This window comes from Haliotis rufescens, unplaced genomic scaffold (genome assembly GCF_023055435.1).
Source record: "Haliotis rufescens isolate VD_foot unplaced genomic scaffold, xgHalRufe1.0.p SCAF_9, whole genome shotgun sequence".
Lineage (NCBI taxonomy): Eukaryota > Metazoa > Mollusca > Gastropoda > Lepetellida > Haliotidae > Haliotis > Haliotis rufescens.
This window is the reverse complement of record NW_025964383.1, coordinates 36,037,854-36,065,351: the sequence shown is the minus strand read 5'-3', so window position 1 is coordinate 36,065,351 and position 27,498 is coordinate 36,037,854. Positions and strand designations below refer to the sequence as shown.

General features: G+C 39.9%; 1 protein-coding gene across 3 annotated transcripts; it reads right to left on the bottom strand.

Moving 5' to 3' along the window:
• On the bottom strand, positions 1-27,498 carry LOC124113170 (monocarboxylate transporter 9-like). 3 transcript variants are annotated; one of them, XM_046473422.2, is made up of 8 exons: positions 27,400-27,498; positions 25,355-25,541; positions 23,638-23,707; positions 7,857-8,063; positions 7,004-7,147; positions 4,672-5,457; positions 1,159-1,209; positions 1-985 (listed from the first exon to the last, which is right to left on the bottom strand). In XM_046473422.2, the coding sequence occupies exons 4-8, from the start codon at positions 8,038-8,040 to the stop codon at positions 696-698; spliced, it is 1,455 nt and encodes a 484-aa protein (XP_046329378.1). In that variant the 5' UTR covers positions 8,041-8,063; positions 23,638-23,707; positions 25,355-25,541; positions 27,400-27,498; the 3' UTR covers positions 1-695. The 3 variants fall into 3 exon arrangements, with proteins under 3 accessions (XP_046329378.1, XP_046329379.1, XP_046329380.1); XM_046473424.2 differs by having other exon boundaries at positions 766-985; positions 5,126-5,457; XM_046473423.2 differs by lacking the exon at positions 25,355-25,541 and having other exon boundaries at positions 27,400-27,492.

Below are 27,498 nucleotides of genomic sequence, written 5' to 3'. Positions count from 1 at the left end.
TTCATTTTGATACTGTTTTATGGCATTCCCAGTTCTTGTACATGATGTCAGTTGCATACATGTCGTCACAATTGTATTAGTAGCAACCCGAATCGTATATGTTGTATCCGCTTTTGTTTTGAGTGTTATGAATACATGTGCATACCATTTTAATGTATGCACATAAAATAAAGGTTTACCTTGGGGGTAGTCAGAGATATATACACATCTATGTAGATCAGTTTTGTCAAACATTGATGTCATGTGTAAAATAAAACAAAAATTAGCAGGGTCGTTTTACGCTCTGGCTGATTTTAAAGTTAAGCACTTATTTCCCGTGAAGGTTGCTTCGGGGTGTGATATCAGTGCGGATGAACTTCGGGATTGTTACTATTTCATCTGGGGGCAGGGGATACGATGACATGCATCCACGCAATTGGGATCGCATGCAAAACCAAGTCAGCGAGCCTGACTAACCGATCCCGTTAGTTGCCTCTTACGACAAGCATAGTCGTCTTTTACGGCAAGCATTGGTTGCTGAAGACGAAATCCACCCCGAATCTTCACGGGCCAGGGATAGTGGTGGATGAGGAAGTGTTGAGTTTGAACAAACAAACAAAATTTTTCAATTGTTGATATCGCTGCTTGATTTTTTCCGCTTCAGTATAATCACCATCATAACTTGACTTGTATTTCTGTATCAGTTGTTGGTATCTTTATTCCGCGTCAATGTAGTCATCATGGCCACACTCACTTGGATTTTGTTTTCTGTCGGTTGTTGCGATCAGTACTTCCATTACTGTCGCTTCAGTAGTATTGGCAGCACAACACTCACTTGGTGTTTGTGTTATTTCAGTCGTTCGTATCGATGCTTCTATTAATGCCGCTTCAGCAGCTTCCTTGTTGGGTATCGTCACGTTTAGATGCAAGTCTCCTGTTTGTGGTAGTGTCCGCTTGCTGAGAGTTGACAGAAATCCGAAGACAGTGGTCGAGAAAAACATTGCACCTGAAACGAAACGTTCCAAAGTCTTTCAACATTTCACTAGTAATATAATATATATTACTGTATATATATATATATATATTCCAGCTATATTAGTTTCACTGATTTCACTGATTATACACTACTTGTATTGATGTGGAAGTATGTATCAATTCGCAACTGCCACTGTGACATACCAGAAAGGAGAAAAACGCTGTAGTACGACCCGCTTGCTTCCAATATGGCTCCTGAAACAGTACAGACATGTGTGCTTAAAGGAGAAGAATATTCGGAAAATGACAACCACATCTACTTCCAATCTTCCTTTATGGTTTTCATTAGCTTTGAAACAGATGGTTCTTAAAAAGTCTTCGATGGACATTTAGAATCCAGAAGAACATGAGTGAGTGAGTGAGTATGGTTTTACGCCGCTTTTAGCAATATTCCAGCAATATCACGGCGGGGGACACCAGAAATGGGCTTCACACATTGTACCCATGTCGGGAATCGAACCTGGGTCTTCGGCGTGACGAGCGAACGCTTTAACCACTAGGCTACCCGACCGCTCCCAGAAGAACATGAAGTATTGAAACGCTTTTGGATGGCGACAGAGTGCGTACTTAAAAGACTACTAAGCCGATGCACAATGGACACCAGGCACGGAGCTCAGCTACAGGTTGCAAGCGTTGTTTACAACATGAACAATGATTTTGTGGACTGGAACTTGTGTTATCAACAACTACCCATTTTATGAACAATATCTATATGAGTTTTACAAGCGTCCACCAACAAACCATTTTCTTTGTGAAGCATGGCAATATCGGTATCCGTGCATGCGGGGTCCGTACGGCGAATGGTTGAATGCAGTTTTCATTTGACCAAGTTTGGAGACTCTATATGTCTGGTGATATGGGGTTAGATTCAGGGCCAACGTCGGCAAGAAATACAGAACAGAGAAAGAAGATCAGGATATCGCCAGTGCCTCATTAAAGGACTCTATTGAAGAACTATGACATTTGACAACAACGTTAACTATGATAACACTGAGTGAAACACTGACACCCCTGAAACTCACAGTTAAGGAAAATAATGCATGTGTGAGCTCACGGCCCGATGATATGCAAAAGATTGTCTCAAACAATCAATTGAGATATTTTGCGGCCTTACAAAGTAAATTAGATAGAAGTGAGAATTACTCCAGGAAACATAATCTACTTTTCTTCGGCACTGAAACTCTCGGGAAGGACGAAATGTATGAGGCCAGGGAAAAACTAAGCAATTTCTTGAAAGAAAAGCTTGAAATAAGTAATTATTACGAGATTCATTTTGATACTGTTCATAGACAGGGTACTAAACGTGAACAAGGATCGAACCCGCCTTAAATAAGTCATGTGTAATGATATAGTACCTGTAAACTTCAAGGCCAAAGGGCAGTTAAAGGGAAATGCCACGTGTCGTGTGTTTGAGGACTTTTCGTTTAAAACCATGGAAAGAAGAAGGAAACTCCCCGTGTACAAGATAATTCCTAGAGAAAAAGGTCAAAGTGCATTTTTGAAGACAGACTATTTATTTATCAATGGTGAAAAGATCTATTTGATGGCCACACAGAAGATCTCAGGAAAGTGACAAAGGACAGAGATTATGGGAAGTGGCTGACAATTGATCTCTCATCTTACACCAGTTATGAAACTTTATAACGAGGAGGAACGACTTCACCAGCTGACATCAGCACGAACTGCTCGTGCATTTCTCCAGCAGGGCAACTCACTACTGTATTATGTTGGCATCGGAATAATTTTCCTCTTAGGTTAACAATAATGACTTCCATGACTTTCTGTGTAAGCGGAATAATATCTGTTTAACTGAAACGTGGGCAAAATCACTAAACAACTTTAAGTTTGTTTTTCCTGATTACGTTTCATTTCAATCAGTTCGACCCAAAGACGCCGCGATATAACATGAATACTGTTAAAAGCGGCGTGAAACCCAACTCACTCGCTCACTCGACCCAAAGAGAAGAAAGCAGATGCTACAGTGGAGGTGTCGCGGTATATCTTAGTGATAAACCTGCATTGTATTTTTCAAAGATACATGAGTGAGTGAGTGAGTTAAAGCTTTATGTCACATCGGCAATATTTCAGCCATATCGTGACGCAAATATACATGACGAATAGTTTGCCTGGGTTTTAACTGTTTCAAATGATGTACTCATTATTGGTAGAGGGCTAATATTCGGATATGTATACTTGAAAAATGAAACATTAGGCTATAATGAGGGTATTTAAGCTTTAGAATTTGTTCTTGCAGTGCTCATGGACGAGTTCCAGGTCAGTGACTACATCTTGTGTGGAGACTTCAACAGTAGAACTGGCTAGTAGTTGGATGTGTATACTTAAAACCTGAAACATTGGGCTATAGTGAGGGTGTTGAAGTTTTGGATTTATTTCTTGCAGTGCTCATGGACAAATTCCCGGTGAGTGACCACGTCTTCGTGTTGAGACTTCAATAGCATAACTAGAACCGAATTATGTTATATTGGTTTTGATGCAGTTGATCATCTACCAATGGATGATATTGTGTATGATCAGTATGACAGCCCTGCAGAACGAAAGAACAAGGACCAAGTTGTTACCAATTATGGGAACGATTTCTTAGAAGATCGTAAAACGTTTGGTTTATATTTACTAAATGGCAGGTTTTCTTACTACATTTGTGTGTCAGCATATCTATACAAGTATGTAAAGGACTTTAAACTTATAAGTCAGACCATCTTCCCCTATTTGCTTCTTTCTCATCATTGTTTAATGTAGAAGACACTCTAGAACAGGATGTTAATAAATATCGAACAGGGATACGTGTGAAGACTATATGAATCATGTTGAAAGTGCATTAATACAAGAAACGTTTACAGAATTCATTATCTGTGTAGAAAATGATATGATAAAGCGACAGGGATGGTACAGCGTATAAGACAATACTGTGGAAGGAATATGAAAGTAAAGAGGTCCAAATATAGGCTTTAAGAAACAAGTAGAATGGTTGATGTCAACATTTGAAGAGAGAAAAATATAAACTCATGAATATATTCAGAAATGTGTCTTCTCCGGAAAACTATAACTTATACTAGAACATTAGAGACAAATTTCAACCTTTATGTTAACAATAACAGACTTATTTTAAGCAGAACATTACAAACGCATTAGTTAAAATGCTTTGAATAGTAATGCCACTGTGGAAAAGGTAGTAAAAGTGAACTTAATAACTTTCGTGGTATATCACGTCTAAATACAATCGGTAAAATGCTTTGAATTTAAGACCAGAATGTTTCTTAGACTACCAAGGCATAATTGGTGAATATCAAGGGTGGGGGGGGGGGGGGGGGGGGGGGGGTTGGTTAAGAGAGATCATTTCACTATTGATAACTTTTTGATTTGTGGAAAAAATGGTCTTTTTAATGGTGAGCGTATGAAAACTGTTAATGCCTATATATATTTGTGACTTTTTTCACTCCCAAATTAATTTGGACTAATTATATAAAGCCTGTAAAACTGTGAGCAGTTAAATCGTCAATAAGACGTTATTGCGGTTAAGGAAGCATTTTCTGTAATACTTGATAAGAAAATTGTTCTGATATTAATGTATGGTGCTGAGATTTGGAGACACCAAGAGGTATGGCAATTTGTCTGTTAGTTTAATGTATATGTACATACCCGCAATTGGGGGACCTGTAAGATAGCCGACTCCACAAGAAAATAAAGTTGCACCAACACCTGTGGCGAAGTCTTGAAGTCCAAGAATTTCAAGTGTCAGGGTCTGAAGGAATACCCACGTGCCTCCACTATACAGTCCAAGAATGAAGCCATAAACTATTCTCAGAACAGAGAATGTGTTGAACAGTAGCAATAAAAACGTGCAAATTGCTACTATGCCATTCACAGAGGAATACACAGTGGCACTGTCAATCTTCTCATCACTCAGAGCAAATCCTATGAGAATACGTGAGACGATACTTCCTATGCCTGAAGCTGATATAACAAAGGCTCCTTCCTGGAATGTAGATCCCTGTTTTATAAAGAAATCCGGCAGAAAGAGATATTCTGTTGACATAGCAATTGAAAAGCACAGTACACTGCATAAAAAGAATATAAATGAAACATTGCTCACAACATGACGGAACCTCGTTAGATCCCTACATATTGACGTAATCTTTCTCTGAGAGGGTTGACCCTTCCAAGCTTGTTGTGTTCTCTTGCGCTCAAATTCAGGGGGTCGCATAAGCATTCCAGCAGCACATGCATTAAGTGTCATTCCTCCAATGATAAGAAAGGCGCCGTGGACTCCATATGTTTCCATCAAATACTGAAAAAGTGGGGGGTGTATGAATATACCAAGTCCAACTCCTGAGATAGATATTCCTGTAACCAGTCCTGGTTTGTCAGGGAAGTAGTATCCAATAATGACAACACTTCCGGCTTGTGCCAAACCTGTGCCAAGACCTGAAGTATGAATGGCAACATATCACAATCGTTTCTTTTTTTATCATTTTATATTTATTTTATCAAGTGCTGTATACAGAGGACATTAAACACAATAAGGAGACCCAACACTCACTGGCATAATATCAGTTTATCTATCCTCCCATCCGACAACCTTTCACTTGACTAATGAAACTAAAACATTGCAATAATGTCTCAAGTTTCCACAAAATGAAATGAGATGAAATGGGGTTTAACGTTGCGCTCAAGATTATTGCACTTATATAGCCACGTGCATGAGTGCATGAGTGCATGCGTGCGTGCGTGCGTGCGTGCGTGTGTGGCTGCCTGTACTAGTCCGCACTAATGCCGACTTTATGGCGTTTGTCCACTGATATACAATGCCGCAGTTTAACATGAAAAACGAGCCGATCAGTCCTTGTTTTGGCCTATTCATTCCGAGCGCCAAGCAGGGTAACAATCCTTATCCTATTTCAACGTCTGTTGGTATGACGCGGCCGGAGATCCAACCCTGGACCTTCTGCTCACCGGGCGGACGCTCTACCACTAGACAACAGAGGCGATCCTTCCACAAAGCACTCTTATTAAATTGCCAATGACTGCTTTCTGAATAGTTTCTATAAAACAGCACAAACAAACGTAAAATGATAACCCCCAATTCCCTGGAGCAGCACATCGATGTATAATCATTAAACAGTCAGGGATATGGATATAAATTGTTCAGGTGAACATTTGACATGTCTTTGTATGTGTTTGTTATGGGTGTCACTAGTGAGGAGGGATATGCTTATCTATTCGTTAACACCTGGTATTATCACTATTTGTTAGTGATTCATAAACACTTCATATTGTTTAGCTATTTTGGGTTATTGGTTTGGTTTGGTTTGGTTTGTTGTTTAACGCCGCACTCAAAAATATTCCAGCTATATGACGGCGGTCTGTAAATAATCGAATCTGGACCAGATAATACAGTGATTTATATCATGAGCATCGATCCGCGCAATTGGGATCGATGACATGCTTCAACCAAGTCAGCGAGCCTGACCACCCGATCCCGTTAGTCGCCTTTAACGACAAGCATAGTCACCTTTTACGGCAAGCATGGGTTGCTGAAGACCTTTTCTACCCCGGAATCTTCACGGGTCATTTTGGGTTATTGTGTCCCTCAGGCTACAAACAATAACAATAAGCAGTTGTAAATTTCATTTAGATTGATAATACCCTTTTTTATGTCTGAATACCTTCATTTTATGTGAGCCTTTCAGTTACCGTAAATTTACTATATATAACATTGCCATTACCATCTGAATCGTGCAGTAAGATACAAATAAGACAACTTTAAGTTTCGAATGTTTTGCTTAAGGAAACACATCTAAGTAGCACACGTCAACAGCTTTTGGCATGAACTTCAATATTTCTCATTTTCATATCCGCTAACTTTACGGTCAACAAGAAATTAAAAAGAAAAACATCACCTTGGCTGACACAAACAGTTAAGGGTTAAGAAATCGCTAAATAGCAGTGCGACCATTTCAGCCGTACATACCTGCAATTAAGGAATATGTTAAGAACAATATCCTTATTTCGGTCACCAGATAGCTGGTCGCAAACCCAGTCATCATCAAGACTCCAGACATCACCACACACGTTCTACAGTCAAACACGTTGATAACCAAGCTGGCAATTGGACCTGAAGAGGATGACAACATGTGTGAAACATGTTCGAACATTTCTTTTTGTTATGCTGTCGATATATATTTCAATGTCAAGATCCTAGCAGAATCCCTTTATCGAACTACATATAACTCGAGCTATTTTCGATCGAAAACTCGACACATTGTATTTCCCTCCAAACAAATCCCAATGTAATCTCGCCGACACAGTTTCGAACTCTGAAGAGCACAGCAGCCAAAGAAGGATTTTTGGTTGTTTGCTTATTACATAACAATAGCAATATTTTCGCTGCACGTATATGACGGTGAAGTATATGTGATATACCACTGTGTGCTCTAAGAAAGTGAGCGGAAATATTTAATTCTCAAAACTATAAATGATATATATTATTATTTACAAAGAATATGTCAAACAATGTCTACAAATGCTAAATGTCATGTTAAACTTTGCCAGATTCCTGTTGTATGGGGGTTTTTTTTACAGAAAGATAAATTACTTGTTTTATCTTCCCTTAAGAGATAATTCTCTCTCAAATCGTAATTTGCACTGTGGGTCTGATGGCCTTCGTGCAGATAAATAAGTTAACTGTCAATTCGACCTAAAGTGGATAGGAAATATGTACAAAAAAAGTGTCAAAGTAAACCATGAGCAGTGGTTAAGGAACGTAACATAAATACCTCAGTGATCACTTTTTTATTTCATGATCAATGTAGTCAGTTCCTTACCTGTCAGAGCAAACATGCAGGAAAAGAGAGATCCCATCCATGCTGTCATCGTCACATCCTCCTGGAACTCTTTGAGCAAAGCTACGTGGATTACTCCGCTTGCATAGGGAAGGGATGGGCCAAGGAGCATCGTCGTAAAGGAGGCAACAAGAACAACTGCTGGATACATGCTCTGCCTCTCCATTTCTCTAGTTAAGGGTTTGCGTTCTGAAAATATTCACAATTTAGAGAATGGCGGACAGGCTCGGGGGAATTACAAATTATCTAGCCAGGGTGGAGTTTGGGCGGGGGGTGGTAGTGGTGCACGGGTGGCCCAGTTGCGTCCCTCGGGCCAGAAACCTATGATCTTCGGTTGGAATCCCGGGTTCACATCTTAGACCTGCAACGCTTCCGTCTTAACTCCCACATCACGCTGATACGCTGTGTTATAAATGGAATACTGCTAAAAACGCTGTGTTATAAATGGAATACTGCTCAAAATGACTTTAACTCCACTCATGCCATAATTCGCGTGGCATAATGTAATCAATATTTGAATGTGAACCATAGCAAACGTTATAGCGCATTGTTCTCAACAATGAAGCAGGGTGGCATAATATCGCTTCATTTGATCAATCAGCATTGACACGTGCCTGTCTGTGATGTCTGGTCATTGGGATGCGAATGTTTGCCCTTTGTGAAGGGAAACCAGCCTCACAGAGACGATTACGCACTGAATAGAAATGTTAACGCCCCTGGCATTCCGCTGGTCATTTCTGAGTGTGGTGGCAGTCACGAAGTGATGACCTCCGGCTGCAATCAGGAGAAACCTGTTTGTGGCGGAATGCTGTCGACCACCTGCATGTTGCTGTGAAGCTGTTCAAAGGTCTGGTATCGATTCCATGCCCTGCTGATCTCACTTTTGCTGATACCAAAGACGTTTACAACGTTCATAGTGTGGTGACCCAGTTTCAAGCATGCCTATGCATCTGCCTATTTATTCAGTCGTTTAACGACGTCTTTGACGCTGAGGCACTCGTGAAGAGCAACCTCCTCGTGGTGAGTGCTGGGTAACGCTAATAGCTCTTCCCCCGTGTGGAACCGGGGCAGAATATTTCCACAGCCTCCCATTGCTGGTCGTATGAGGCGACTAAAATGGGCAACCTGTTTGCCGTTGGTTGCGTCCCTGTGTCGGCGGAGGACGGGAGTCTGGTAGTTGAGGGCACTGGTTCCTGGAACTGTGTTCCTTTGCCCAACACACTACTTCGACCCTTACTTCGCCTAGACGGGTGGTAAGATGGGCCCGGTCTTATTAATCGGCTGGTCATGCCAGGCCCCTGTGCGTAATATTGTATATGCACTCCTGTGTTGTATTATAATGTATATTTTGGTCTTGGCCATGCATACTTTGTATGAATTATCAATTTTTGATGGAATAAATTGCCTAGAGTCTTACGCCAGAAGGCGGTGGCTCATGGGCCAATCTGGTGATGTTGACCTTTGTATTCTGTATATCTCCAGTTTCTTGTCATGGACTGAACCTGCCTGGCACTACATCTGGTAGATAAATATAGCTATTCAAGTCATATTTGCTGGAGTATAACACCCCTGTAGCCCTGGTGTTTTGCATTTTGGATATCCAATGCAATGAAACACTGTGGTGACACTCGATGGTGACACTCGATGGTGGGTGGGGAGCAGAGGTGCAGAACCACTTCCTTTCATTATGTCGACACAACACTCTGGTTCGAAAAGAAAACACCTAGATGCTAGCTCCTCTGATGACGAAACTGATCTCAAATTAGATTCCTGGGCTCGATTCATAGTAATTGAGGCTTCTGATCATCAACCTTTGAAATTGATCCCGTTCACTATTTCTAAGGCCATCCATGGTTGTTGTGGTACAGTTAACAATGTTACCCGCCTCCGTAATGGCTCCATACTAGTGGAATGTGCCAGGAAACAGCAATCTCTTAATCTGTTATCAATCAGCCAATTTGCAAATGTAGAGGTTGCTGTCTCGGCACATAGGACTTTGAACTCGTGTCGAGGCATTGTGAGAGACAGAGCCCGATGATTAGCTGACATGAGTGAAGATGAGATTGTGACCGAACTAACAAATGAAGGTGTTACAGCTGTCAAGCGTTTCACCAGAAAACAGGATAATAATATCATCAAAACCAACACCTATCTCTTTACTTTTTCCCTTTCCAAAATTCCTAAATCTATAAAAGCTGGGTACTTTAATATCAGAGTGGAAGTTTATGTACCAAACCCACTCCGATGTTACAAATGTCAACATTTTGGACACGGTGCCAAGACCTGCACTCTCAGCGTAGTTTGTGTGCGCTGCAGTGGTTCTCATGAGAGCACTGAGTGCACTGATGCCACAAAGTGTGCAAATTGCGATGGAGACCACTTAGCCTCATCCAAACTTTGTCCACACTTTATCCGTCAATCTCAAATATTAAAAATTAAACACACTAACAATATCTCTTTTCATGATGCTAAGAAGCTAGTTCAGTCACAATCTCCAAATAACTCAACAATATCTTACTCAGCAGCAGTAACTGTCACTCCTGTTGTCAAGGCCGCCACAGTATCTGTAGGATGCCAAACAACCATCTCTTGGGTTGGTAATCAGCAGATGCTAGAAGACAAGTCAGCCCAATCATCTCACGGTGTCACAACAAGAGTAACATCAGCTTCACAGACGGAGCTAGTGAAATCAACAAACATAGTAGAACCAGAATCATCTCCAATTCATGGAGACCTCCATTTAACAAAAACGGAAAAAAAGAAACGGAAAAAAACGGCTAGGGCCCTCCAACACTTGGAGGTGCCTTCTTCTCAGCCTACACCTGTTAAGGTTCAAAATCAATTTGAACCTTTGGCGAGGGAGATCACTCCATCTCCAACAGACCATGGGAGTGGACCTCCCTCTCGGTCCAGATCCCCAGTAGAACCACCATGACCTGTTCTAACCCGATAATACAATGGAATTGCAGAGGACTAAAAAACAATTTTAATGATTTACAGCTATTAACACAAGATTTCAAGCCAACAGCCTTTTGTCTACAGGAAACATATTTTAAAAATACAGATCAACTCAACATCAGACAATATGATTCTTATCATTTCTTTTCACCTCCAGGAGCTAAAGCAACTCGAGGATCTTCAATCCTGGTGAGGCAAGGTATTATTCATAGCCCTGTTCCTCTGAATACACCTCTACAAGCTATCGCAGTTCGTATCACTATGCACATTGTTTTTACTCTGTGCTCTCTTTACATTCCTCCATCTGCATCTCTTCAGCAATCCGATCTTCAAGCTCTCTATGACCAGCTTCCCAAGCCCTGTATTATAATGGGCGATATGAACGGACACAATCCACTTTGGGGTAGTGATCATACCAACGGTAAAGGCAAGCTCTAAGAAGATTTTATTTCGAACAAAACTCTGTGCCTTTTTAATGATAATTCAAACACATATTTACATCCTGGTACAGGCACATACTCTTCTCTGGATTTGTCTGTTACAGATTCCAACCTGCTAAATGAATTTGAGTGGTCAGTCCACGATGACCTCTGTGGAAGTGACCACTTTCCAACCATTCTACACCCTATTGCCCCATCTGATGTTCCTCCGTCCTCTAGATGGAACTTTACCAAAGCTAACTGGCCTCTGTATGACCTTCTATGTACAGCAAAGTTAACACCTGATCACTTTACTGACATTCCTGACCCGATAACATGCTTTTCTGATGGACTCATCAAAATAGCTGAAGAATGTGTTCCCAAGTCCTCTGGAATTCCACACATACGTAAACCATGGTTTACTGATGACTGCAAGCGAGCTAGGAAGGCGAGGAAAAAGGCGGAGCATTATTTCCGCCGCCATCCTATGGTTCATAACTTAAATAAATTTAAAATCTTAAACGCAAAAGCACGGCATACATTTAAAGAAAGTAAACGCCAATCTTGGCGAAATTATGTGTCAAAAATAAACTCAAGGACGCCCATGTCCAAGGTATGGAACATGGTCCAAAAAATCAAAGGTAAGGGCACTAAATCTAGTATTCCCCATCTTAAACATTGGGACCAACTACTAACTCATAAATCAGATATTGCTAATAAACTTGGCGAAACTTTGTCTAAACACTCTTCCTCATCTATCTATGTACCTCAATTCCAAAAGTATCAAAAACAGCAGGAAAAGAAACCTATAAATTTTAATTCAGATAATGGGGAAGATTATAATGAACTATTCTCTATTCATGAACTCCACACTGCCCTTGGACAAGCTCACGATACTGCTACAGGAGCTGATAACATACATTATCAACTCCTGAAGCACTTACCAGAATCATCCTTAGAAACACTTTTGAATATTTTTGATGTCATTTGGACCTCAGGGAAGTTCCTTCCTTCGTGGCGTGATGCCATAGTTGTCCCGCTACCCAAACCCGGTCGAGATCATACTGACCCATCAAATTACCGACCAATATCATTGACAAGCTGCGTTTGCAAAACCATGGAACGCATGCTAAACAATCGTCTCGTTTGGTACCTGGAATCCAATAATCTTATTACTAATATACAATGTGGTTTCCGGAAAAACAGGAGTACCATCGACCATTTGGTTCGCTTGGAATCATTTGTTAAAAATGCCATAATAAATAAACAACATGCAGTGTCTATCTTTTTCGATCTAGAAAAAGCATATGACACTACATGGAAACATGGTATTTTAAAAGATTTACATGGTTTTGGATTACGAGGCCGTTTGCCTCAATTTATATCCGCATTTTTAACTGACAGGCAATTTCAGGTCCGCGTGGGTTCTACCCTGTCTGATCATTATAATCAGGATCAGGGTGTCCAACAAGGAAGCATCTTGTCTGTCACATTGTTTAGTATTAAGATAAATAGTTTGTCTAAAGTTTAAAATGATTCGATTGATGGATCGCTCTTCGTGGATGATTTTAATATTTCTTGTCGTGGCAAAAACATGCATACTATTGAAAGGCAACTACAGCTCTGTTTAATTAAAATCCAGAAATGGTGTCTCGTAAATGGTTTTAATTTTTTTAAAATCTAAAACCAACTGTATACATTTTTGTAGAAAATATAAACCCCATAATCATTAATTTTAGATAACACTCCCATTAAAGTTGTAAAGGAAGCCAAGTTCTTAGGTCTAATTTTCTATCATCATATGACATTTCTGCCCCACATTAAATACATAAAGAATAAATGCTTGAAGGCCCTAGATTTATTAAAAGTTGTCTCAAATTCTAAGTGGGGTGGGGATCAAAAAACCCTCCTCCAACTATATCGAACACTAATCCGCTCTAAACTTGATTATGGCGCCATCATATATGGTGGGGCTTGTAAGAGCAATTTAAAATTACTTGACACCATTCATCATCAGGGTCAGGCCTGAGGCTTTGCCTTGGAGCCTTCAGAACTTCGCCTGTTCATACTTTGTATGTGGGGCACTCGTGAAGAGCAACCTCCTCGTGGTGAGTGCTGGGTAACGCTAATCGCTCTTCCCCCGTGTGGAACCGGGGCAGAATAATTCCACAGCACCCCATTGCTGGTCGTACGAGGCGACCGAATTGGGCAACCTGTTTGCCGTGGGTTGCGCCCCTGTGTCGGTGGAGGACGGGATTCTGGTGGTTGAGGGCAATGGAGCCAGGAACCGGTGTTCCTTTTGCCCAACACACCACTTCGACCCTTACTTCACCTAGACGGGTGGTAGAATTGGCCCGATTCTATCAATCGGCTGGTCACGCCATGCCCTGTGCATGGAAAAGTGCCACTTTAGATCTATATCATATTCAACAAGTTTTCTGATGTAATATGATCTTCCAACTTATGCCAATATACTTATTGCCTAGAGTCCTATGCCAGAAGGCGGTGGCTCATGGGCCAATCTGGTGATGTCAACCTCCGATTTCTATATGTCTCCAATGTTCTGTCAAGGGCCGAACCAGCTGGGCATTTCTTTTGGTAGACAAATGTAGCTTTTCGTGTTGTATTTACTGGAGTATACCACCCCTGTAACCCTGGTGTTGTAGACTGGCTTCCTCTTCGGCATCGTCCTTTTTGACACTCGATGGCGGGTGGGGAACAGGGGTGTTGAATAAATTCCTGTCATTATGGCGCAACAAATACCTGGTTCAAATCGTGAAAAAAAGAGAAGACTGGAAAATGACAGTTCAACTGAAAATGTTTTTCAAAACAATGATTCTTGGGCTCGCTTCCTGGTAATCGAGGCTGCTGATCATCAACCATTAAAACTGAACCCATTTGCCATTTCAAAAGCTGTTTCTGGAATCTGTGGTGCAGTCAAAAATGTAACCCGTCTTCGGTCTGGCTCCCTACTTGTGGAGTGTGCACGGAGACAGCAATCTCTGAATCTTTTATCAATTACTCAGTTTGCCAATGTTGATGTTGCTGTGTCCGTGCACACTCGTGTCGGGGAATTGTTCGCGACAGAGCTCGATGCCTGTCAGATATGTCGGAACAAGAAATTGTTTCTGAACTGGATGATCAAGGTGTTACGTTTGTAAAACGTTTCACCAGAATCACCGATGGAGTTGTCACGAATACTCATACTTACCTGTTCACTTTTGCGCGTTCTTCTTTACCGCAATCAATCAAAGCTGGTTATGTTAATATCGGAGTGGATATGTATATCCCAAATCCCCTCCGATGTTTTAAATGTCAAACCTTTGGCCATGGTTCTAAATCATGTGCTAAACCTGTCAAATGTCATCGTTGTGCTGGCAGCCATGAGGGTAGAGATTGTGAGGAGGACATTGTTTGTGCAAACTGTGGTGGCCAACATTTGTCTTCTTCCAAGTCGTGTCCTGTTTGGCAACTTGAATCAAAAATCAATAAAATGAAATATGAAAATAACATTTCTTTTGCAGAAGCAAGAAAGCTGTTAACTAAACAATCCGCTACTCCATCACATCTTACTTACTCTGCCGCAGTTACACGTTCTGCAACTATATCTACTGTCACTGCATCAATCTCATGCCAAACGGATCTGTCATGGGTCCATTCTGATCAGCCCCTTAATACCGCTGGAATCAGTCCACCAACTTCTGATAATCAGACCAGTTCAGCAACCCACACTTCAACACAGACTGTCACTCAGACGGATACTCTGACTGCTAGTCAGCCTGACACAGTTGTCCCAGTTGTCCCAGAAAATAACAAAAACACTGAACCACTTGACAGCTCACTTGAGAAAAAGAAAAAAAAGAAGTTAAATAGAAAACAAACATCTCCGGCAGCCTCGCCCGCAGAACTATCTCTTCACAACTCCTTTGAGCCTCTTGACATGGAGGTAACTCTGTCTGTAGAGGACAGTAGGAGTAATTCGTCCTCACGTTCGCGTGTGAGATCCCCAATTGAGCCTCCATGACTCAATTGTCCAATATGATACAATGGAATTGCAGAGGACTTAGAAACAATTTGAATGACATTCAATTATTGATACAGGATTTTAAACCGTCTGCTTTATGTCTTCAGGAGACATACCTAAAAAGTACAGATAAATTTGATATCAGACAGTATAACTGTCATCATTCATATTCCCCCCCAGGTGACAAAGCAACTGGGGGGTCGTCTATCTTGGTTAGACAGGGCGTGATTCACAGCCCTGTTGCGCTCAATTCAAATCTTCAAGCTGTTGCTGTTCGTTTAACTTTGAACATTGTCTTTACGCTGTGTTCCTTGTATATTCCTCCATCTACTTTGCTTCGACTATCTGATCTTCAAAATCTGTATGATCAGCTCCCCAAGCCATGTATCATCGTGGGTGATCTGAATGGACACAACCCCCTCTGGGGAAGTGTTACCACAAATACTAAAGGGAAAATACTTGAGGAATTCATTTCTGATAATAATTTGTGTATCTGTAATGATGATTCAAACACCTATTTACATCCTGCCACTGGTACATACTCAGCTCTTGATCTGTCAATCACAGACTCAAATCTATTTCACGAGTTTGAATGGTCGGTCCATGATGACCTCTGCGGAAGCGATCACTTTCCCACCATTCTTAAATCTGTGAACCCGAATCCTGAAACCTCCACGTCCAGGTGGAATTTTACAAAGGCCAATTGGTCATTGTATGAAACATTGTGTGCTGCAAAATTAATCCCTCATCATTTTCAAAATGTTGAAGATCCCATTCAGTTGTTTTCAGATCAGCTCAATGAAATAGCTGATCAAACAATTCCTAAGTCCTCTGCAAATCCTCATATTCGCAAACCGTGGTTTACCTTGGAATGTAAACAGGCACGGAAGTGTAGGAAGAAAGCGGAAAAGTACTTCCGCCGACATCCCACAGTTCATAACTTAGATCAAGTAAAAATTACAAATGCAAAAGCCAGGCGAGCTTATAAACAAAATAAGCGTCAATCTTGGAGGAACTACGTCTCCAAAATAACTTCCCGTACTCCTATATCCAAAGTTTGGAACATGATAACAAAAATTAAAGGCAAAGGATCAAAGTCTTCTGTTCACCATCTTAAGGAAGGTGATCAGTTATTAACTGATAAATCAGACATTGCCAATAAACTTGGTGAAACATTGGCAAAACATTCATCATCATCTAATTATGCCCCTGAATTCATAAAATATCAGAAACAACAGGAAAAGAAAACTGTTAATTTTAACTCTGATAACGGGGAAGACTATAATGAAGTGTTTTCCTTCCATGAGCTACTTACAGCCCTAGGGCAAGCTCATGATACAGCGGCTGGTGCTGATAATATTCACTATCAGCTCCTGAAACATTTGCCTATATCATGTCTAGAAACACTTTTAGATATATTTGACCAAATATGGACGTCGGGGAATTTTCCTCCTTCGTGGCATGATGCCATTGTAGTCCCTATCCCAAAACCTGGTCGGGATCATACAGATCCATCAAATTACCGTCCTATATCTTTAACCAGTTGTGTCTGTAAAACCATGGAGCGAATGGTGAATAATAGATTAGTTTGGTTCTTAGAAACCAATCAACTACTCACAAATATTCAATGTGGTTTCCGCAAAAATCGAAGTACTATTGATCATTTAGTACGTTTGGAATCGTTTGTGAAAAATGCTATTGTTAACAAACAACATGCAGTGTCAATATTTTTTGATCTTGAGAAAGCTTACGACACTACCTGGAAGCATGGCATTTTAAAAGATTTACACGAGTTTGGTCTGAGAGGCCGCTTACCACATTTTATATCACAGTTTTTAGCCGGCAGGCAATTTCAAGTCCGAGTGGGTTCAACCCTGTCTGACCATTATAATCAGGAGCAGGGTGTGCCACAAGGAAGTATTTTGTCAGTTACTCTATTTAGTATTAAAATCAATAGTCTTTCAAAGGTTTTAAGTGATGCAGTGGATGGATCACTTTTCGTAGATGATTTTAATATATCTTGTCGTGGTAAAAATATGCACACTATTGAGAGACAGCTACAATTATGCCTTAATAAAATACAGAAATGGTGTCTAGAGAATGGGTTTAAGTTCTCCAAAGTCAAAACAAACTGTATCCATTTTTGCCGCAAATATAAACCGCATAAAGACCCTGAACTATTTTTGGCTGGTTTTCCTATTAAAGTTGTCAAGGAAGCCAAGTTCTTGGGTATTATATTTGATAATCATCTCACATTTTTACCACATATAAAATATCTGAAGACTAAATGTCTGAAGGCAATTGACTTGTTGAAAGTCGTTTCTCATTCAAAATGGGGAGGGGATCAGACTACTCTACTTCATTTATATCGTTCTCTCATCCGTTCCAAACTCGATTATGGCTCTATCATTTATGGTGGGGCCTGTAAAAGCAACTTAAAATTATTAGATTCAGTACATCATCAAGGCCTGAGACTTTGTCTTGGAGCCTTTCGAACATCACCAGTCGATAGCTTATATGTAGAGGCCGATGAGCCATCTCTAAAACAACGTCGAATCAAACTTTCATTACAATATGTGACTAAATTGTACTCAAACCCTTCGAATCCAGCTTTTGAGTGTGTGTTTAATCCCATTTATGCCAAGTTATTTCAATCAAAACCAAAACTTGTTCCTCCTTTAGGGTTCAGAATTCAGCCACATATTACAGCAGCTAATATTGATCTTTCTATTATCTCACCTTCCCGGCTACTGTCTACACCTCCTTGGCAACTAGTTAAACCAGAGGTAGACCTAACACTAACTACCCTTAAGAAATCTGACACAAACCCATTGGTATATCAACAAGAATATGCCCAATTAAGGTCAAAATATGATTCTCATCGATCTATTTTTACCGATGGTTCAAAAGATGGTGGCAAAGTTTCAAGTGCCACTGTCATTGGATCTAAAAGAGTGTCTTCGAGAATTCCTGGTCCTAGCTCTATTTTTACAGCTGAGGCCAATGCTATTCTTATAGCATTGGAATACATTCAAAACCAATCATCTCAACAGTTCATCATCTTTTCTGATTCCTTGTCATGCCTTCAGGCCATACATAATTGTTCTTCAGATCATCCGCTGATTCTTAATATTTTAGAATTGAATAATACCCTCGCCACTGCCCAATACGACATCGTGTTTTGCTGGCTGCCCAGTCATGTTGGAATTGCTGGTAACACTATGGCTGATACTGCTGCAAAGGCAGCACTCAACAAATCAGTCACACCACTTCTTTTACCTTACAGTGATTACAAGCCAATAATTAGATGCTACATCAAAGATCTAATGCAAATTAAGTGGAACACCCAAGTAGGTCTAAACAAACTTTATGCTATAAAACCAACAATAGGGTATACCTACTTGGGTTGCCATTCGAGACATGATGAAGTTGTTTTGCAACGATGTCGTATTGGACACAGTCGATGTACACACGAGTATCTTTTAAAAGGTGAGGATCCTCCATTTTGTGTCCCTTGTGATGAGAGAATCACAGTCAAGCATGTTTTGCTTGACTGTGTTGATTTTTCTCTCATAAGGGACAACTATTATCATTCAACGTCTTTAAAGGATCTTTTTTATAATACCAGTGCTCATTTAATACTCGGATTTTTAAAAGAAATACTATTATTTGATAAATTTTGAATTGTTTTAGAATAGTTGGATATTCTTGTCAACTGAAATGTATGAAGGCGGTGCCACTCAGGGGGTTAAAGTAGTGTAAAATTATTGTCCCCCTGACTGTGGCACATAATTCCATCTATATTGAAGTACTTAATATCAACTAGTGTTTTAATTCCTTGATTGTGTTTTGCATTTTTAATATTGGTTAATATTTCATACAACCACAAGTGACCAAAGTGATGACATAAATCCTGCTGGGAATCATGCAGGAAGCAAAAGTATTGTAAGTCCCCATGATCCCCAGCTAGGTGGTCTAGGTTTGGTTACAAGTGGTCTATAGCCTGGTTTTACTTTCAAATAACTACTACACTGAAAACTTCTTTGTTTTAATATTGCTCAGGTAAGTTTTATGTCTACACTGTGATAATTCCCTTACTGTTTTACTGTCCTTTGTCGACAGGTATTTTTATAACAATAAACTTGTTCTCATCGCGATATGGCTGCAATATTGCCGATGCGATGTAAAATCATAACTCACTCACTCACTCACTTTGTATGTGGAAGCTGACGAGCCTTCCCTAAAACACCGTCGCATTAAATTAGCTCTACAATATATCTCTAAATTACGTTCTAATGACTTCAATCCAGCATATGACTGTGTTTTTAATCCCCTTTATGGTAATCTCTACAAAACAAAATCTTCTCTTCTTCCACCACTAGGGATACGACTACAAGCTGATACTTCTGCTGCTAATATAAACCTTGGTAATATAGCCCCCACTCAGCTTTTCTCTTCTCCACCATGGCAGTTAGTACATCCAGAGGTGGACCTAACTTTAGCTAAACTGAAGAAATCTGACACTAATCAACTAATTTATCAACAACAATATAATGAATTAAGGAACACATATAATACTTACAAATCCATATTTACGGATGGGTCCAAGGATGGTGACGCTGTTGCCAGCGCCACTGTCATTGGATCCAGAACCATATCATCTAGATTACCGATTGACAGTTCCATTTTTACAGCGTAATCACAGGCAATATTAACTGCTCTCAAATATATAAATACCCAATCTAAACATAAACGGTTCATTATCTTTTCTGATTCACTTTATTATTGTCCCCCTACGAGGGTATGTAAGACCACATCATTCCAAGTACATTTATTCTTACATCGGTTTTAAACGTAGTATATTTGTTTATTTTAATTGTTGGCTTAATTGCATCCCATCACCAGCAGCTGAAGTGTTGGTGTAAATCCTGCTGGGGAGCCGTGCAGGTAGCAAAAGTAATGTAAGTCCCCACGGTCCCTAGTGAGGTGGCCTCACTTTGGTTGCTGGTGATCTATAGCCCTTTTTTATATTGTATTGTTGAATGAAAATGTATTCTTTTAACTGTTCTCAACTAGTTTTAAAATCGAAACTGTGGTACTCTAGTTATCTTACTGTCCATCGTTGACAGCTTTTTAATTAAATCAAAATATAATTATTATAACTGTTTCGTCACGATATGGCTGAAATATTGCCGATGTGACGTTAAATTTCACTCACTCACTCACTCACTCTTTGACGCTGAGGGGGCATACGTGCATTTGGTTGCAATCATTAGTACCAAATGGTGTTGTGCTCTGTGATAATGATGTGCATTTGTCACGATACATCCAAACACAAGTCTTCAAGCACCTCGCCTACATCGTGTCCATGAGTATATGCCTCTATCCGTTCATCGTGAAATTGAGTTCCAACAGGGGTCACCGAATCATTGTGTACCATGATATTTAAATCTTTATTTGTTGAATGATTTCTTGATATCATCAAAACTTGATCATAAACAAACGTTGGGTTGTATATTACACTCGATATCCCTACCCTGAAGGGTAACCTGTTTTTGTTAATTTCATACAGCAAACAAATAGAAATCAATACAATGTATATATGATGTTAACGTTGTCCATTCACAAATGTTTATGTATTCTATAACAGCTGATATACATTGCAAGTATATTATAAATTGGGAAATATTAACCATGTATTTGTTAGTCGGTATTTGTCTTGTGATAAACAAGTTGATGTTCATAGTTTCGATATTGCAAAACACTTGCTGCCAATACTTTATCATATATTTTTTTATATCCCTGGGGTTGTTTTTAATATTCTGGTATACTGCGCATAGAGATTCATTTATTCAATTGCCATGTGTAGCTAAACAGACACTATGTAACAACATTACCAATCAGTCGTTAAATATAGACATAGATATACAGTAAAGTACGGTTATAACGAACACGCTTATAACGAAATGGCGGATATAACGAACTGGTTTTTAGGTCCCTGGCATTTGCTGTATATATGCTGTATATATGCTTATAACGAATTACGGTTATAACGAACTAGAATTTGTGGTCCCTTTGAGTTCGCTCTAACCGTAGTTTACTGTATATATATTATTTATGTGTCACATGTTGTATGTGTACACATTAGTCATAAACACTTGCGTAAAAACATACAACATCAGGCCATGAAAGGCCGATGAGACACAATGGACAATCAAAAACATTATTCATATAAGAGAATTATAAGTTATAGGATTGCAAAGCCCAATAAAAATGAATTACAATTTTAAGTAAGGAAAAGTTGCCTACATTTTTTAAATAAGTGCGGCAAGAGGTTTTATATACGTGTTACAGTTCATTAAGAACACTGACTGGTCCACAGGAGAGAAATAAATAAATATGGGCTTAGACTTTATAATTCTCGACCATAAATCATATCTCAAGTCAGAATAAAATGGACAGTTAATGAGAAAATGTATTTCATCCTCTACAGCTTTATTATTACATAATTTACAAATTCTATCCTATAAAGGTGTGATAGGTTTAGCAAATCTACCAATTTCAACTTGTAAGGGTAATGTGCCGCAGCGTAACTTGCTAAGGATACTACGATGAGACCTGTTCATAATACATGTAACATAGTGTTCAGCAGACGAGTGTTTGAACAATCGATAAGTACGAAGCTTATTTCCATTTTGTTAACCTCTATCATTCCACAATTCTGAATATCAATTATGCTCATCTAACGCTAATAGCTTATATTTTAGACGGGTAAAATCGAATTGGGTTAAGTGCAGACCGTCAGAGACAGTTAGATCTAAACTATTAAGCGAATCCAAAACATTGTTTACACAGGATTTACGGAATTTTGTAGACCATTTACTAATCCAATAAAGAAGTCTATTAGGATCGACCTCTTGAATTCGCCGCCAAAAACGAAATATTTCAATATGCTGTTTAGTAAGTGGGCTCGTCCACCCCATTTCGCCGAGGACGGATAAATTTGGAGTTTTGTTGTTAACCGCAAGGAAGAAACGAACAGCTCTGTTTTGAACAGAATTAATACAGCTGAATTGCTTGAGGCCCCAGATAGCCGAACCGCACGAAAGTATAGGCTGAACAAGATTATCATACAGTTTATTAAAAACTGAAAATGACAAACCACCCGCTAATTTAAATTTACAGATAAGAACACCAAGAGCTCTATTTGCTGATTTTGCCAATTCCTTAACAGAATAAGTGATATCCAAATGCTCATGAAGCCAAAATCCTAAATATTTATAGGCGTTAATAATGTCAATTAGAGAATAGCCAATAGTAAAGAAATATTCCGATCTTTTAACAGATGGCGGCCTGAAATGAACAACCTTAGTGTTTTTCACATTTACTTTTAAACGCCATTGTGCTGCCCAGCGAGAGACACAGTCTAACATACGCTGTAAGGAAATTTCAGCAATCAAAGCTACGTCGTCCGCGTACAGTAAAATACATAACATATTATCGTCTACCTGAATACCACACTTAAGTTTATTAATTTCTTCTGCGAGATCGTTAATAAACACAGAAAACAATGTCGGAGATAACACGCATCCTTGTCTAACTCCCCTGGAAACGGATCTGTTAAGCAATTATTTATCCTTACACGTGACCAGGTGTTATCATACATTGCTTGCACAACATGAAGAAATCTACCATTGACACCAAGCCGACGAAGTTTATACCATAAACATGAACGATTCACTTTGTCAAACGCCTTCATCGCGTCAATGAAACAAACATAAGTGGATTGTCTATTATTGAAAAGGGAAAATAAACTCAATATATGCTCTTGAGTACCTCGCTTAGAACGAAAACCGTTTTGTTCATCAGCAAGAACGTTACTAGTTTCTAACCAGCGGCTTAAACGAGTGTTAAAAACATCGGCGTATAACTTACATGGGAAATACCTCGATAACTTAACGGATCACGTGGATTGGTATCAGTTTTTTTTTAATCGGGTTAATAACACTAGTGCGCCACGTTTCTGGGCATGTATTGTTTTCGAAGCAAAAAGTAAAAAGTCTGAAAAGAATGTCGGTACATGTGCTGTTCTTAAGCGCCTCAACTGGGAGAAGGTCAAGGCCAACAATATAAAACGTCAACGCCAGAGAATAACCAGTCTCGATTATCCGCCGAAACAGATTCCATTGGGCGTAAAAGGCAAAATAGCGGTGACAATTATATGAATAGACAAAATTATTGAAAATCAATGATGAAATAATGTGTTCGTGAACAGGATTGGAGTGTTCTGTCCTACCGGCATTCGGCAACACTGTAGCTCTACCCTTAGCATACGTTATGTTGTTTGCAAACATCTACTCACATACACCGGTGTAAAGGTCCTGTGTCAAGCCACGATGACAGTATCACACACTGTGACCTTCCGTCCCACTCTGAAACAACATTGCAAAGCAGGTCGGCATACATTGTCGTATCATACCTTTCTTGTAACACCAAATTCCCATTAGAAAATATAGGTTAATCAACTAATATCGGTAAACTCATATGACTATTCTCAAAGTAAATTCAATGTAGTGAATGCACTAACTGACCGCCGCATACAAGATATTCTATGTTTCACATATGCGGCTAAACACACGGTCACTCCAGCTGTTGGGCAGTGGCCCATTATGCTAGTCTGCCCAGGCATGCTGACACAAAGGGTCACTCTCTCAGGGAACCAGTGATTAGTGGGTTAACTTCACGTCACAGGGCCGGCACACATGGTCAGTCCGACTGGGAGATAAGGGTCAGTTAGGCAAGATGACAACCTACTTGAACATAACCTCAAAAATGACACAACCATCCATGGTTACATCTGATCAACCGCAGACACCTTGTGATCTTTAGTTATGTCATTTAATGAAGGCCTGAGTTGTATACTAGTAGTGCGGTCGGTGGTAGCAACTTCACTCTGCTTCCACCGATTAAACGCCAAGAACCCATCAGCCTTCTCTGTGTTTCAAGGTCAAACATTATTGACTTTAAATGTTAACTTATTCTGTCAGCTACGATCTTCATACGTTAGGTGTAGGTTAGGTCTATTTCGAGTGTATCGTAGCGATGTGGAAATTATCATTGACTAAATATGTAGCTGACAATGCTTCCTTCGCGAAGGTATTTTTTGTGTATTAGTATACTAGTTGCACGGTAATATACCAATACGAGTATGTGTACCAATGTCAATAACAAGTAAGTTCCTACACTAAGAGACACATACTCTTAACAATGTCTTGCAACTTAGTAGCAATGAAAAATGAGTCTGCTCCATCCTTGTATTTTATTGTTTGTTATAACAATATGTTTATCCAAATATCCACGCATGACAGCGTGTGTACTGTTTTCCTGACATATTGTCTATAAAATAAACCCTTAAATATGTATTATACATATGTATAGTCATTTCATTGTTGTAAACCGATATTATTAATATCGAATTATCATAACTTTATGTATAGGATAATATGTATATGACTCTGCCTCTGCTTGGGCGGATACAGCTTTTTTTAAAAAGGGGGGGGGGGGGGGGGGGGGGGTTGCACAATTAAGATCTATTTATTGTCCTTGGTTGTAATTTATACAGAAACAAAGATTTTTTTCGAAATAAAAAGGGGGGGTGCGCCCCCCTCTGTATCCGCCCATGCTCTGTACACCTGTTGCACACGTATTATAATATTTTGTTATTATACGTATATGCCCCTCACATCATTCCATAGTTACGTGCTGTCATAGAAGTAGGTGTTCTGTTCTGTCGTGGGTATATAGATAACCTAGAAGGAGTACAGGCGGCCTTTTCACGAAGCTGTCTTAGCTAAGACAAATCTTAGCGACTTACGACAAAAAATACGACTGTAATAAGAGCTATTCTTAAACCTATCGTAACCGTGTCCCGGCGACGACAGCTGTCGCGGCTTAGACAGGGAGCTCTCTTCTGTCGAAGATAGAAAGCGTCGGGTGTTTTCCCGTGACGTCATCAGGGAATTCCCTTGACCTACATTGACGGGCAGACGATACCTGTCATCTGTGCGCCATGGACTCACCTCCGAAACATAAACGCTTCCACCGATTAAACACCAAAAACTCAGCAGACTTCTTTGTTTTTCGAGGTGATAGCCAGTTGTGACCGCTCCAAACTGCTAATTCCCCCAATGAACTAGTGACACTCAAAAGTCGTCTACGTCACACAAAATACCCTCTACGTCAGTCGCATGGTGATGGTGCAGGGCCCTATAGATAACAATATGCGGAAATGACAATCATGTATTTGAACATGTAAGAATGTCAGTGTGAGTGAGTGAGTTGGGTTTAACGCTGCTTATAACAGTATTCCAGTTATATCACGGCGTGTCAGCTTAATGTGGGAGGAAAGCCCGAAGTGATGCAGGTCTCAGACGTTTACAAATTCGGGGAAACCCACGAGCACGGGTATGGTGCTGACAAACCTAAAAACATAATCAGGGCGAACCGGGATTCTAAGTCACAATCATAGGTTTCCTAGTGTGTTCCAGGGACGCAACACACCCGCACCCCTTCAACCGCCCACCCCTACCCCAACCTTTAAATCCGCCCCTTGCATAGATAGCTCTTTTATTATTTTTATATGACGATATTAAGATTACGAATTTTTTAATTTTTTTTCTGTAAAATATTTTCTTATCAGAGACTATAGATGTGTATCTATGTATATGTATATTCATTATATCTTTCTCATGCTTCTGGGGCGGTCGGGTAGCCTAGTGGTTAAAGCGTTCGCTCGTCACGCCGAAGACCCGGGTTCGATTCCCGACATGGGTACAATGTGTGAAGCCCATTTCTGGTGTCCCCCGCCGTGATATTGCTGGAATATTGCTAAAAGCGGCGTCAAACCATACTCACTCACTCACTCACTTCTCATGCTTCTATTAATTTGAGCAGGACAACTTTTGTCACATTAAAATAACTGCTCCACATAATTCCAACAGTGAAAAATCTCAGAACAACCACAACAGATGCCGCCGGTCATAATGACCTATATAACGATTTATACTACATTGTGGCAAAGTGGGATAATTCGACTACACTCAGTTATAATGCACAGATCCAGACAAAAAACCTAAGTACATTTCAAACGTGAAATAATTCCGGTTATTTTAGTATAAAAAACATGAAATCACTGATCAAGTTGAACATGTGGTTTAAGTACTAATAACAATGAAAATATTATGTACTTGCAATTATGGGAGTTCATAGCCATATTAACTATATAGCCATATAAGAAGGTCCCGTGATCCCCAGTTATAGGGTCTAGCTTTTGTTGCCTGTGGTATATAGCCCAGTTTTACCCTGTACCAAATCTACTGAAGAATTCTTTGTTTTTATTGTGAACTGGTTTGTTTTATACCTTAGCTGTGATACATGACTTACTGTTTTACTGTCCTTTGTCGACAGGTATTTAATAATAATTAACTTGTTTTCATCGCAATATGGCTGCAATATTGCCGATGCGATGTAAAATTATAACTCACTCACTCACTCACCATATAAGAAGGAACTTCTACCCTTTCATATTTCTGAAGAAAACAGCTGAGACAATCAATTATCAGGAGATATGTTTTAAATAACTTACTATAACTGAGAGTGAGTGAGTGAGTATGGTTTTACGCCCCTTTTAGCAATATTCCAGCAATATCACGGAGGGGACACCAGAAATGGGCTTCACACATTGCACCTATGTCGTACATCGAACCCAGGTCTTCGGCGTGACGAACGAACGCTTTACTACTAGGCTGCCCAACCGCCCACTTTAACTGAAGGAATATGTTGATCTATAAGGATGACTAACCCGCATTGTGCAGAGTATGTTGTTTACCGACAAGGAGGAAGGTCATGCGTTAATTACAGCCTAAGCAAAAGGCGACCGACATGTGTCCACGTGACGAACGTTATTTCACGTTTGAATGATTATCTGGGCTATGTACGCTTGTTGTTTGAACATACGTTGAACCCAAGTGTCATGAGCAGAATAACTAGCTAGAACAGTATAATCATCCACACAAATGTAAACCGAGTCATCTCACAATATAGTTACACACGTCTCGAGCGTTACCTGTTAAACGAATTGTTTAGAACAGTATCCACACAACGCAGTTGTGAAACTTGTAAAAAAGCGCTGCTTATGATCGACGCTCGGCAGTGGGAATCACAC

Bases quoted from the DNA above. Each gene is read 5' to 3' on its own strand.
- LOC124113170 (XM_046473422.2), bottom strand. From the start codon at position 8,040: ATGGAGAGGCAGAGCATGTATCCAGCAGTTGTTCTTGTTGCCTCCTTT. The intron at 5,458-7,003 runs GTATGTACGGCT...TTCATACTTCAG, and splicing joins AACATATTCCTTAATTGCAG to GTCTTGGCACAGGTTTGGCA. The intron at 986-1,158 runs GTATGTCACAGT...GTTTCGTTTCAG, and splicing joins CAGCGTTTTTCTCCTTTCTG to GTGCAATGTTTTTCTCGACC.